Source organism: Symphalangus syndactylus, chromosome 1 (assembly GCF_028878055.3).
Source record: "Symphalangus syndactylus isolate Jambi chromosome 1, NHGRI_mSymSyn1-v2.1_pri, whole genome shotgun sequence".
Classification (NCBI taxonomy): domain Eukaryota; kingdom Metazoa; phylum Chordata; class Mammalia; order Primates; family Hylobatidae; genus Symphalangus; species Symphalangus syndactylus.
The window spans coordinates 92,187,121-92,201,019 of NC_072423.2; the positions used below are offsets into that span (position 1 = coordinate 92,187,121).

The following is a 13,899-nucleotide window of genomic DNA, read 5'->3' on the forward strand; positions in this document are numbered from 1 at the left end:
GAAATAACTTCTCAGTGTTCCATCTGCTATTCTACTACTCCTCAGGGATTATTCAGGCCCCCTCCCTTCCCTACACATCAAGCTCGAGGATTTGCCCCCACCCAGGACTGGCAAATTAGCTTTACTCAACATGCCCTGAGTCAGATAACTAAAATACCTCTTAGTCTAGGTAGACACTTTCACTGGATAGGTACAGGCCTTTCCTACAGGGTCTGAGAAGGCCACCGCAGTCATTTCTTCCCTTCTGTCAGACATAATTCCTCAGTTTAGTCTTCCCACCCCTATACAGTCTGATAACAGGCCAGCCTTTATTAGTCAAATCAGCCAAGCAGTTTTTCAGGCTCTTAGTATTCAGGGAAACCTTTATATCCCTTACGGTCCTCTGTCTTCAGGAAAAGTAGAACGGACTAAAGGTCTTTTAAAAACACACCTCACCAAACTCAGCCACCAACTTTAAAAGGACTGGACAATACTTTTACCACTTTCCCTTCTCAGAAGTCAGACCTGTCCTCAGAATGCTACAAGGTACAGCCCATTTGAGCTCCTGTATAGACGCTCCTTTTTATTAGGCCCCAGTCTCATTCCAGACACCGGACCAACTTAGACTGTGCCCCCAAAAAACTTGTCATCCCTACTATCTTCTGTCTAGTCATACTCCTATTCACCATTCTCAACTACTCATACATGCCCTGCTCTTGTTTACACTGCCGGTTTACACTGTTTCTCCAAGCCATCACAGCTAATATCTCCTGGTGCTATCCCCAAACTGCCACTCTTAACTCTTGAAGTAAATAAATAGTCTTTGCTGGCAGGACTATGCTGAATCTCCTCAGGCACTCTCTAATCAGATGTCCTGAGTCGTCCCAATTCTTAGACATTTTATACCTGTTTTTCTCCTCTTATTCCATTTAGTTTTTCAATTCATACAAAACTGTATCCAGGCCATCACCAATAATTCTAAATGACAAATGTTCCTTCTAACAACCCCACAATATCACCCCTTACCACAAAATCTTCCTTCAGCTTAATCTCTCCCACTCTAGGTTCCCACGCCGTCCCTAGTCCCACTCGAAGCAGCCCTGAGAAACATCGCCCATTATCTCTCCATACCACCCCCTAAAATTTGCTCTGTCCCAACACTTTACCACTATTTCATTTTATTTTTCTTATTGATATAAGAAGACAGGAATGTCAGGCCTCTGAGCCCAAGCTAAGCCATCATATCCCCTGTGACCTGCACGTACACATCCAGATGGCTGGTTCCTGCCTTAACTGATGACATTCCACCACAAAAGAAGTGAAAATGGCCTGTTCCTGCCTTAACTGATGACATTGTCTTGTGAAATTCTGGCTCATCCTGGCTCAAAAGCTCCCCCACTGAGTACCTTGTGACCCCCACTCTGCCCAGCAGAGAACAACCCCCCTTTGACTGTAATTTTCCTTTACCTACCCAAATCCTATAAAACGGCCCCACCCCTATCTCCCTTCGCTGACTCTCTTTTCAGACTCAGCCCGCCTGCACCCAGGTGATTAAAAGCTTTATTGCTCACACAAAGCCTGTTTGGTGGTCTCTTCACACGGACGTGCATGAAAAACATGAGCCCTGAAACTTTCTAGAGAGTCTCTGTCCCATTGGGTTCAAGCCAGTAAAAAGCCAGAGAAGTGTCTTTCTGTCCCAAACATAAGCAAGAGATGGATGAGTCCTTTGTGCAGAAGTTACTAAACACTCCTTGGTGTGGAGGAGTTTTTTGTTAACCAAACAACATCCAGTTTGTTTGATGAAAGATGAATATGGTCGATGAGTTCAAAGTCATCTTCAGATTAAAGCATTCACAAAAACATGGCGGGTTAGTTTGCAGCTAAAAGGAATAAATACACTTTATAAAATATGAGTTCCTGGTACTCAGGTTCTGCTTCAAAGGAAGACTCAACCTAGACCATATAATGAATAGAGACTGAAGGAAGAGATATTGGGAACTCAACTGATTCTCAGCAGGGGAGTGTGAGAGGAAATGGGGAAGAGGAACTAGGGATATCAGCTTCATCCTGGTCATGATTCACAGAAATAAGTGCAGAGGGAAGACAAAGTCAGATGCCCAGACTGCAGTGATGGGGAACAGGAGGCCATTGAGTTTCGATTGCTAAGAAAAGGATGGAGGGTAAAAAAATTGAAGAGTTTTGATGAGAGTCTATTTTCTCCAAATAGGAGAAAAGCTTGTGGAGATCCCAACGGACCTTATCTGAAACAGAAACACTTTGAGGGTTCCATCTTGCTCTTTTCCACATTCTTCATATTTTCTAGGTATTTCTGGAGGCATAAGAGCATACTTCTCTAGCTTTTTTGGGTGGCTTCAGCTCCCAGCTGTCACTACAATCCCCAGCCATAATTTCCGAACTTCCATCCTGTCAACTTTCTTCAAAACAGAAAAATAACTCCTTTCTCTCCCTCACTCACACAGTAGAGTTCAATTGATGAAACTTATCAAATTATTTTAAATATTCATCTGAAATCAGTGAGACTAGAAACTTCACATTTTAGGGTAATTATGAGGTAGAAAAGCAAGATAAATTGTCTTATCGATGATACTTTTGATAGAAGATTTTTAAACAATAAGGAATAAAGTTGATGTACAATTTTTAAGAGAAAATATTTCTTGGGATATGTGTTTCTAGATTAAGGTACAGTGGGCCCTGAATAACGAATCTCAGTTTTTCTTAAGGTCCTTGTCCCCTGAGCTACACTGTGGGTCGAAAAGGGCAGGATTATCATAAATAGAAAGAAGCTAGAGGCATTTTAGTTCAACAAAAAGAACATCTGGAAAAAGACATCTTCATTACTGGAAATATTCAAGCAGAGGTTTCTGGGATGTTTCTGATGGCACTCAAGCATCAGAAACCAAGGTCAGCCTAAGAAACAAGCAAGGTCCCATCCTGCAAAGAGTGAAATTAGATCCGTATATGAAATGCCTAGCACAGTGCCTGGCGCATAAGAGATACACACTAGATACCAGATCCTTCCCATCCTGAGAGTCTGTGGGTCTATGCTCGTATATATTGGATGTATTTCTGGAAGGGTAATTGGATACATTGTAGATTCTTCCAGAAGTTCACAATTTTCTTAATCGGAGCCATTGAGAGAAGGCAAGGGAAGGAAGCATGTTCTTTTTGCTTGTGTCAGTAACTCTTCCTCTAGCTAGAGTTTTCATCACCTTCAGGCAGTTACTGGTTTGGGCTTTATGCTATCCACTACAGCTGAAATAACTGCTCCAGCAGCCTTCGCTCCTTCCATGAGGGCGTGCTCTACCTGCAAAGCACATCAGTTCACAGGAAAATCAGTACCAATCCTAGGCTTGCACCCTCCCCTACCTCCACCCCGCTATACCCATTCAGCAACCAGCCTGCCTGGAGTCTATTCCCAAGAGAAGAAGCAGTCTGTGCTATCTTATATTTTCAAAACTCCTAGAGCGACAAGAGACCACGAAAAGCCAGGATTGTTGGAGACAGACAACCCCTTCCTCCCTCCGTGCCATTTGGCCCAGGGTCTGCTCCCCGTGTGGGGCTCAGAGGCAAAGGATCTCACAGCGCCACAGCCACTGAGGCCCTCATTCTGCAAACAGGGAATCCAAGAGCCAGGGAGTGGAACTCACTTGGACAGAGCCATACAGTGAATTCGTGTCCAAACTTAGCTCTTGGGTTCTTGGGCCTCATGACTCCTGGGCCCAAGCTTCTTCAGAGGACTTCTTGTAATGCCCTCAGTCCTTGGGGTCCTCATGTACAAATTCTCATGGGACGGGAGGTTTCTCACACCAGGGCCCACCAAGCCCCTGACACTAGAGCAAAGCCTCACAAGAATGGAGTGCAGGCTGGAGAGGATGCAGAGCAGAGAGGAGGAAGGTGCAGAAAGTAAAGGGCACAGCAGGGAGGCTGCCAATGCTCACTGAGGATGGGCTGGCAACAGCAGAGACCAACATGGGAATGTGAGCCCAATCTGCTTAGACAACAGAAGAAACATAGCAAAAAAAATAGAACAATTATGTTCTTTTAATCCTTAATTTTTTTCATCTCTTTAAAGGGGGATAATAGGCCAGGTGTGGTGGCTCACGCCTGTAATCCCAGACTTTCGGAGGCCGAGGCGGGTGGATCATGAGGTCAAGAAATTGGGACCATCCTGGCCAACATAGTGAAACCCCATCTCTACTAAAAATACAAAAATTAGCTGGGCATGGTGGTGTGCGCCTGTAGTCCCAGCTACTCGGGAGGCTGGGGCAGGAGAACCACTTGAACCTGGGAGGCAGAGAGGTTGCAGTGAGCCGAGATCGTGCCATCACACTCTAGTCTGGGTGACAGAGTGAGACTCTGCCTCAAAAAAAAAAGGGGGGGATGGTGATAATAAATACTTTGCTCATCTCATGGAGTTTTAATAAGGATTACCTATTAACATGAACAGCCCAAGTTTTTACATATATTTAGGATTCAAAGTTCTTTCACATGCACTGAACTACATGAATTTATTTCTTCTCTATATGGGAGGAAGTGACAGAGCCAAATGCAGTATAGGCCAGGGAGGTAATATGAGTGAGGCAGGTGTGTGACATACCTACCCCTTATCCCCTGCAAGGCCACAGCATGTCCCTACAGAGTGTCAGCAAGTAGGAATGCCAGCCCAGTGGCCCAATCAATTGTCTGTTAAAAAAAAAAAAAAAGCTGAGGGCCAGGCTCAGTGGCTCACACCTATAATCTAGCACTTTGGGAGGCCGAGGCGGGTGGATCACCTGAGGTCAGGCATTCGAGACCAGCCTGGCCAACATGGCAAAACCCCGTTTCTACTAAAAATACAAAAATTAGCCAGACATGGTGGCACACACCTAGTAATCCCAGCTACTTGGGCGACTGAGGCAGAAGAATCGCTTGAACCCAGAAGGCAGAGGTTGCAGTGAGCCAAGATTGCGCTACTGCACTCCAGCTTGGGTGACAGAGCAAAACTCTGTCTCAAAAAAGAGAGAGAGAGAGAGAAAGAGAAAGAAGCTGAGAACCTACATCTTTTTATATAAAATCTTATATAAAATTTCTATATTTTTAAATATTGGCAAGTAATTCAAACAAAAATTATGTGTGTGTGTGTGTGCGTGTGTGTGTGTGTATCCAAGATGTGGCCCACAAGGTACTAGTTTGCAATTTTAGCAATAGAGTATGTGCTTCTGCTTATCCCTGCTTTGTTAAGGAAGAAATGGTCTTTGGCCAGGCACGGTGGCTCACACCTGTAATCCCAGCACTTTGGGAGGCCGAAGTGGAGGATCACTTGAGCCCAGGAGTTCAAGACCAGCCTGGGCAACATAGCAAAACCACCTCTCTACAAAAAAAATTAAAATTAGCTGGGTGTGGTGATGCACACCTGAAGTCCCAGCTATTCAGGAGGCTAAGGCAGGAGGACTGCCTGAGCCCGGGAGGTTGTGGCTGCAATGAGCCATGATTACATCATTACACTCCAGCCTAGGTGACAGAGATCCTGTCTCCAAAGAAAGAGGGGGAAAAAAGAAAAGAAAGAAAAGCTTTCAGAAATATAGTAATTTGACCAAGGATATCCCTTTAGTTAATAGTTGAGCTGGGGCTCCAACCGCTGGTCTTACTATTAGCCCAGTTCCTTTTCTACCCCTCCCTGGGTTAATAAAGGTGAAAATACCTCCTGAACCATAAAGTCCTGCAGAAATAGAAGGCCCTACTAGTATAACGAATAACATAATGAAAGCACTGATTACCATTCTGATCACTAATGAAATGACAAACCCCAAGAAAGCTCTGGAAGAAGCCATCATCAAAGCAAATGGAGTCACACCTGCTGGCTCCGGGGTACGCCGTATCTGAGGCCATTGACAAAGTGCTCACAGTTCCCTTCAATCAGGCTGTACTGTACGATCTTGTTGACCATCTTTTTTGTACGCTGGATGATCTTGTCCACCGGCAGGGGTAGGTACGTCCCGTCTAGCTTGTTATTGACCTTCCAGGAGCAGCCATGCAGCACATCCTCCAGACGACTGTATTTCACCACGGCCCGATTGCTAAAGATGGAAGTAATGCTGCCCACCTCAAACTCGTCACCTGGAGATCAAACACAAACAAAGGCTGGGAAATGCAAGGAGTAGCAGAGCAGAGCACAGTCTAAGGCTCTGAGTAAGCTGCTTCCCCTGGAGTCTCATTGGCACCATCAGTAGAAGGGTGGCAGAAGAGGGGGAGTTGGAGTCAAAGAACCGCAGAGAATCAACTTTCCTGAGAAGCCCTTTGCCCTGCGCCTCACTCCCTGCTCTCAACCCACACAGGAGTCTCTTTCTCATTAAACTCTTGGAGCACCTTCCCATGTGGTCCCAGACTGTGTTGCACCGACCTGCCCAAGTCCTAGGATTTGAGTCTCATTTCCTGAGAAGACTTCAGTAATCTTCACAAACATGTAAAGAGCACTCTCTATGTAAGTGTCAGCTCCTGGGTAAAGGGCTATCACATACATGATTATGGTGGTTCCATGTCACGCCTCCCTCTGGGGCTGCCACAGGGGCATAGGGGAAGCCAGCCAAGCAGGGCTCTGAATGGTACCTGCTCCTGCCAGCTTCCGCCTACAGCCACTTGACTGTTACCTCTACTCAAATACAGGGATTCTCATTAAGGGTATGTTTGAAAACAGAGTTCCACAACTTTGAAAAAAGAAATGTTTGAAAGCTGCTACATTATCATATTCAGCCCTGAGACGAGGCAGAGACTCAAAGAGGGTCAGGAACCTGCCCAAAGCCTGGTGGGTAGTCATTTAAAGTAGCACTGCTACAACCATGTTGATATGCAAATGTGTATACCCTTCCCTTTATAAGTTGTCCAAGGGCAAGAAATGCTCCATGATCTTTTCTTACAAATTTGAAGAAAATCTGCTGATTTTATAAAAGCTGGCAATAGATAATTCAGCATTTAGGAGCAGAAATGGCAGAATTCATTTTCAGAGAGCAAGATGGGGTGGGGGAAGATATAACTGATAAGTATGTCTGTGGCTGTACAAGAGGGAAACTCCTGGACTTAGTCTGGAAAGAAGAAATGAATTTCTACATTCTTTGAGTAGGTTCGGAGACAAGAAGTGGGAAGGGTATGAGTGGACGGGGCAGAGAAGAGAGGCAATGAGAAGGGGCTCTGCTCCATGGGAACATCCCACCATGGTGAAAGACTGGGCCAGAGGAAGAGGACAGGACACAGGGATGACAGCTGAGAACAAGTTAGGACAAAAGGCCTTTGGTATAGTGCCCTTCTGTAATTCAACTTTGAACTGGCAATACCTGCACAGGAGACAGCATTCAAAGTGCATTCAAGGGTATGCAACAGGGTCCGCCCACCCCTTCCTCTCCCAAACCCCAACCCTTATCAGGCCTCATCTCCTGAGATAACCATTGTGACCAGCAGTTCTAGATACCCGGTTTTAAGTTGTTTCCCATTTTGCTGTAATCTTCCTCTACTATCATCACCTCCTCCCCCATCAAATCTCCACTAAGATTTAATTAACACAAATTGAATCTCAGCCATATGTTAAGCAGCTGTGAGAAATGAAAGGAGGGCTGTATCTACATTTAGGGTGAAACAGCATGGAGCATGTTGGAACAGCAGGGACACAAGGTGAGGACGAAGGTGCCAAAGGTGATCAAGAAGCCAGATGCAGTGTTTGATGACTATAGAAAACAAATGACGATCAGAACATGTGAGCATCTGCACCCTCCTTGGGGAATCCTCAGAAAGATGAGGATAGATGCTCAACCGTTGTCAATATAAAATGGAGCTCAAGTTCTAAAATGTGTATATTTAAACAAAGGGGCCTATAGGAGGTCAGGGAACTTGGGCCACGCTCTTTACACTTGTATCACTCTTAGGCCTAGACACTCAGTGGTTTTCAGTGAACAGAGACCAAGCTCTGTCACACAGTAAACAAAGGTCCAGTCATGCTTCAAGGGGTCCCATTGCTAAAGAATGGCAGTAACTGAGGAACACAGTAATTAACTGTGCTTCTATTTACTTTGCTAACTTCAATATCAGTATTTCAATAGACTATTCACTCTTACTCGGGGGCGCCAGATGGACCACGCAATCATCTTCCACGTAGATGGCCCAGTGCTCATAGCCAATTCGAAAAATCTCAATCAGGTCTCCAGGTCTGGGTCTTGGTTTTCCCTATAATGAAAAAATAAAAGATAAATGGCACATGCCCAAGGAACTCCAGAGACCTTGTTTTAGGATCAGGTACAGCTCAGCCTAAAGATGCCCTCAGTGTGGTTCATCACTTCACAGAAACCCAAGCTAAAGAAATTTCTCTTCACACTGAGGACCAAAGAATTCCCTTCCTCTCCTACCACCACTCACATTACTAAAGCCATCAAGGATACCTGTGCCAGTTATCAATGTATTGCCTCTCAGCTGTGAATGTACCCTCCAATATATACCCTGTGATAGATGACTAAACTTCTTTAAGCATTTCTTCCTTAAAGCAAGTAAGATGTTAAACCTTCTCAGTAGAGGGTGCTGGAGGGACACTGCAAGAGAAAGGGGCTCTCCTGCAGTTTCTGGCTGGGGTGGGCGGGATGATGGTCAGTAGTGTGGGTGTGTGGGCATGTAGTAGAGTTCTACCTCAGACCCAGGATCCTCAAGGCCTCCTGCCCCTGCTGGCACCTTGATTCCCTCTACAGGGCCCCCACATGACCCATCTGAAGCCCAGAGGGTGCCCCCATCCTCTGCACACCCACACCACCAGTTGCTAATAGCCACTTCAGTCCTGCTTGCCCAGCAATTGCAAACTCCTCTCTTATCGTGTGTGTGTGTGTGTGTGTGTGTGTGTGTGACAGAGAGAGAGAGAGAGACAGGTAGAGAGAGAATGAGAATATACATGAATAGGTAGGCATTGAGTTGTAAATATGATGAGCATCCGTCTTTTTAAAAAATATTTGACCAGAGCTCCAGGTCTCACTTTCACTGCTGTGTTATCATCTCCTAGAGGCCCAGCTTCTGTGGCCCTGTGACCTGCAGGTCTTTGGAAATCCGTAGCTAAGATGTTAGGAACCCCTGGAAGCCTAGAAATGGTATTGCTGTCTCTAAGCCAGACCTGATCACCTACCTGGAGCAAAGAAAAGAGCCCTGGAATATGGAGAGAAACAAGATGGTAGCGAAACACCCAGTTACGTGTTCTCATTTCACCCAAGACCTTTGGCCAGAACAGGGTACAAAAGATTCATTCCCAAAAGTGATACTAAAAAGATATGGAAAATGTGAACATGAGAATTTGCAATTAAGGAAAGGCTGTAAAAGTGTGGGTGAGTGCAAAGTGCACAAAGGAGGGACTTCTTTGGTCCTCAGTATGAAGAGAAATTTCTTTAGCTTGGGTTTCTGTGAAGTGATGAACCACACTGAGGGCATCTTTAGGCTGAGCTGTACCTGATCCTAAAACAAAGTCTCTGGAGTTCCTTGGGCATGTGCCATTTATATCTTATATCTTTATATCTTTTGTCATTAATGTCATTAATTTGTCAACTACTCAGAGCAAAATATTTTAATATAATACATATGTAAAAGTCTCTAGCAAATTTTCGAATTCAAATAGACATAAGACATGACATACTGGAGAGAAACCTTTCAAATGTAAAGAATATGGCAAATTGGCCAGGTGCGGTGGCTCACACCTGTAATACTAGCACTTTGGGAGGCCAAGGTGGGTGGATCACCTGAGGTCAGGAGTTCAAGACCAGCCTGACCAGCATGGTGAAACCCCATCTCCACTAAAAATACAAAAAAATTAGCCAGGCTTGGTGGAACCTACAGTTCCAGCTATTCAGGAGGCTGAGGCAGGAGAATAGCTTGAACTCGGGAGGTGGAAGTTGCAGTGCGCTGAGATCGCGCCATTGCACTTCAGCCTGGGTGACAGAGCAAGACTCCCATCTCAGAAAAAAAGAATGTGGCAAATTATTTCACATGCTTTCATACCTATGATTGAATACGGCAAAGCATTTTAAAGGTCCTCAAACATAAGATAATTCATACCGGAGAGAAACTCTATAAATCTGAAAAATGTGGAAAAGCTTTTAACCACACCTCATACTTTTCTAAACAAAAAATAAAGTATACTGGTGAGAAATTACTAAAAGATACTTTTGCAGATGCAGTAAATGTGAAAAAAATATTTAATCAAACATTAAGTCTATATAAATATCAGAGGATTCATAGTAGAAAGAACTAAGGTACTGACACTTCATACATTACACCAAATCAGAGTGCTGAGTACAGAAAATAATTCAAAGCTAAAACTGTCAGATTTTTTTGTAGATAACTTTAAAAGAAACAGAAGACTTTTTTGAAGAGTTATAATTACAAAGTATTTGTTTTCCCTTGAAAAAATTATAGTTTATTGAAAGCAAATGTAATTAAATTCTCAAATTACTTCATGCTGTTCCTTCATTCCTATTGTTTATGTGAAAGCATGTGATCCACTATTGTTACATCAGATCTGTGAGAGATTCTTTTTCATTAGGTGGGCATTATTTATGACCTTTTCCATGGAAGAGTAAGGACATTGAAATGTAAGGTGCACGATGAAAATCTCAGTAGAGAGGCTCTTTGTGGTTGACTTATAACATTGTTTGAGTGAAGCAAGAGGTAGGTGTTCAGAGTAATATTCCTCTACATGATAGTGAGAGGAAAACATTTTGAATTTTAGTAGTAAATCATTTTACCAATTGTACTTTTATGTAATAAAATGCAGTACATTTTGAAATTCTGATTTAAGATTACAGGTGAACTTAATTTTTTAAACAAAACTGTTTTTTAAAAATATTAATAGTCTGGATAAAGAAAATGTGGAATACTACAAAGCCATAAAAAGGATGAGATCATGTCCTTTGCAGGTACATGGTTGGAGCTGGAAGCCATTATCCTAAGCAAACTAATGCAGGAACAGAAAACCAAACACCGCATGTTCTCACTTATAAATGGGAGCTGAATGATGAGAACACATGGACACACCGGAAGGGGAATAACACACATTGGGGCCTGTCGGGGTGGGGGTTGGAGGAGGGAGAGCATCAGGAACAATAGTGAATGGATGCTGGACTTAATACTAAGGTGATGGGTTGATCTGTGTACAAACCACCATAGCACAATTTTACCTATGTAACAAATCTGCACATCCTGCACATGTACCCCAGAACTTAAAAGTTGAAGAAAAAAAAAGGAAAAAAAACAGCCCAAACAGCCATCAGTAAGGACCAGTTAAGTAAATAATCCTACATCCACACACACAGAGGTATTAGAGAGAGCAAGTTGAATTTACATGAGCAGCGTAATGCTGCTGAGATTCATGCTTGCTGCAGCATGTGTCAGTTACTCCATTATATGGAGGCACCACATTTTGCTTAACCAACGTTGTTCTTTTTCAGTATCACTTTGGTTATCCCAGGTCCTTTGTCTTTCTATGTAAATTTTAGGATCACTTCATCAATGGATATCAAAAAAAATATTTTGACAGGGATTGTGTTTAATCTGTAGACCGATTTGGTGAAGACTGCCACCTTAAGATTGCAGATATTTTGCAATCCAAAAACATGGAATTTTTTGTGTGTACTTAAATCTTCAATCTCTCTTACCAATGTTTTGTAGCCTAACATTTTTGTTAAAGTTATTCCTAAGTATTTTTATGCTATGATGAATGGAATTATTTTCTTAATTTCATTTTCAGGTAGTTCACTTGTAATATATAGAAATTCCATTGATTTTTGCACATTAGCCTTATATTCTGCAACTTTGTTGAACATATTTATCAATTCTAATGGTTTTGTGGCGCAGGCATGGTGGCTTATGCCTGTAATCCCAGCACTTTGGGAGGCCAAGGTGGGTGGATCACTTGAGGCAAGGAATTCAAGACCAGCCTGGGCAACATGGTGAAACCCTGTCTCTACTAAAAATACAAAAAAAAAAAATTAGCCAGGAGTGGTGGTGCACACCTGTAGTCCCAATTACTTGGGAGGCTGAGGCATGAGAATCGCTTGAATCTGGGAGGCAGAGGTGGAAGTGAGCTGAGATCGTGCCACTGCACCACGCACTCCAGCATAGGTGACAGAGCAAGACTCTGTCTCAAAAAAAGAAAAAAATTGTAATAGTTTTGTAAGTACAGGCATGTCTCATTTTATTGTGCTTTGCTTTATTGTGCTTCACAGATACTTCATTTTTTACAGATTAAAGGTTTGTGATAACCGTGCATCAGCTAAGTCAATTGGCGCCTTTTTTCAAACAGCATGTGCTCACTTTGTTAGCATTTTTTAGCAATAAAGTATTTTTAATTAAAGAATGTACTTTTTTTTTACATGTAATGCTATTGCAAACTTAATAGGCTGCAGAATAATGTAAACATGACTTTTATATGCACTGGGAAACCAACAAATGTGTGCGACTCACTTTCTTGCAATATTCGTTTTATTGTGATGGTCTAGAACCAAACCCACGATATGTCTGAAGTATACCTGTATGTGATTGATTCCTTCGGATTTTCTATACATATTGAATTTTTCATAGGTGCCTTTTTTCAGGTTGAGGAAACTCCCTTTAATTGAGTTCAAGAGAATTTTTTTCTATCATGAATGGCAGATTTTATCAAATGCTTTTTCCAGAGGTATTGAGATGATCATATGATTTTTGTCCTTTACTCTGTTAGCATGTTTCTTTTTGGTTTTGTTTGTTTGTTTGTTTGCTTTGTTTTTCGTGGGTTTTTTTTTGGGTTTTTTTGGTTTTTTGTTTTTTTTTTGAGAGGAAGTCTCACTCTGTTGCCCAGCCTGGAGTGCAGTGGCGCGATCTCAGCTCATTGCAACCTCCACCTCTTGGGTTCAAATGATTCTCATGCCTCAGCCTCCCGAGTAGCTGGGATTGCAGGCATGCGTCACCACTCCTAGGTAAGTTTTTTGGTTTGTTTCATCTTGTTAACCAGGCTGGTCTCAAACTCCTGACTTCAAGTAATCCGCCTGCCTCTACCTCCCAAAGGGCTAGGATTACAGGCATGCCTCACAGCGCCCAGCCCTGTTATATTACATTAATTGATTTGGAGGTGTTACACCAAACTTGCATTTCTGGGATAAATCTTAGTCATTGTGTATAATCATTTTTATATACACGCTGGATTCCATTTGCTAGCATTTTTCTGAGGGTTTTTACATGTATATTCATAAGAGATATTAGTCTTGTAGTTTTCTTTTTTTGAGATATCTTGGCTTTGGTATCAAGATAATACTGGCCTCACAGAATGAGTTGGGAAGCATTTCTTCCTCTATTTTCAGAAAGAGTTTATGAAAGATTGGTAATTTTTCTTATTTAAATCCATGGTAGAATTCTTGAGCAAAGCCATCTGGGTATGAGATTTTCTTTGTGAAAAGATTTTTATTTACTAATTCAATTTAGATTTTCTAGTTTTTCTTGAGCCAGTTTTATAATTTGTGTCTTTCTAGGAACTTACCCAATTCATCTCAGTTGTCTAATTTGTTTGCTTAAAGTTTTTCACAGTATTCCCTTTTATGTCTATGAGATTGATAGTGAGCCCCCTCTTACATTCCCAGTTTCAGCAATTTGAGTGCTCTCTCTTTTTTTCTTGGTTACTGTAGCTAAAAGTTTGTCTATTTTACCTTTTCGAAATACTACCTTTTGGCTTCATTCCTTTTCTTTATTGATTTCTGTTTTCTATTTCATTGATTTCTACTCCAGTCGTTATCATTTTCTTACTTCTGCTTGTTTTGGTCCCTAGTTTCTTAAGGTAGGAGCTTAGATTATTGATTTGAGATTTTTTTCCTTTCTAATACAGGCATTTGCAGCCATAAATTTTCTTCTAAGCGCTTCAGCTGCATCTCATAAAATTGA

At 42.4% G+C, this 13,899-nt stretch overlaps 1 protein-coding gene across 9 annotated transcripts in view; it reads right to left on the bottom strand.

Annotated features, from left to right (window-relative positions):
• Positions 1-1,522: 1,522 nt before the first annotated feature.
• PLAAT5 (phospholipase A and acyltransferase 5) overlaps positions 1,523-13,899 on the bottom strand; it is a 37,381-nt gene continuing 25,004 nt past the window's right edge. For 5 of the 9 annotated variants that reach the window (XM_055295655.2, XM_063642705.1, XM_055295487.2 and 2 more), the window contains exons 4-6: positions 8,076-8,190; positions 5,834-6,096; positions 1,523-3,304 (exon numbers count right to left, since the gene is read on the bottom strand). In XM_055295655.2, coding sequence (XP_055151630.1) covers positions 3,212-3,304; positions 5,834-6,096; positions 8,076-8,190 — 471 coding nt within the window. In that variant the 3' untranslated portion in view covers positions 1,523-3,211. The remainder of the gene's footprint in view (positions 3,305-5,833; positions 6,097-8,075; positions 8,191-13,899) is intronic. The other 4 variants (XM_055295317.2, XM_055295560.2, XM_063642703.1 and 1 more) reach the window with 2 other exon arrangements.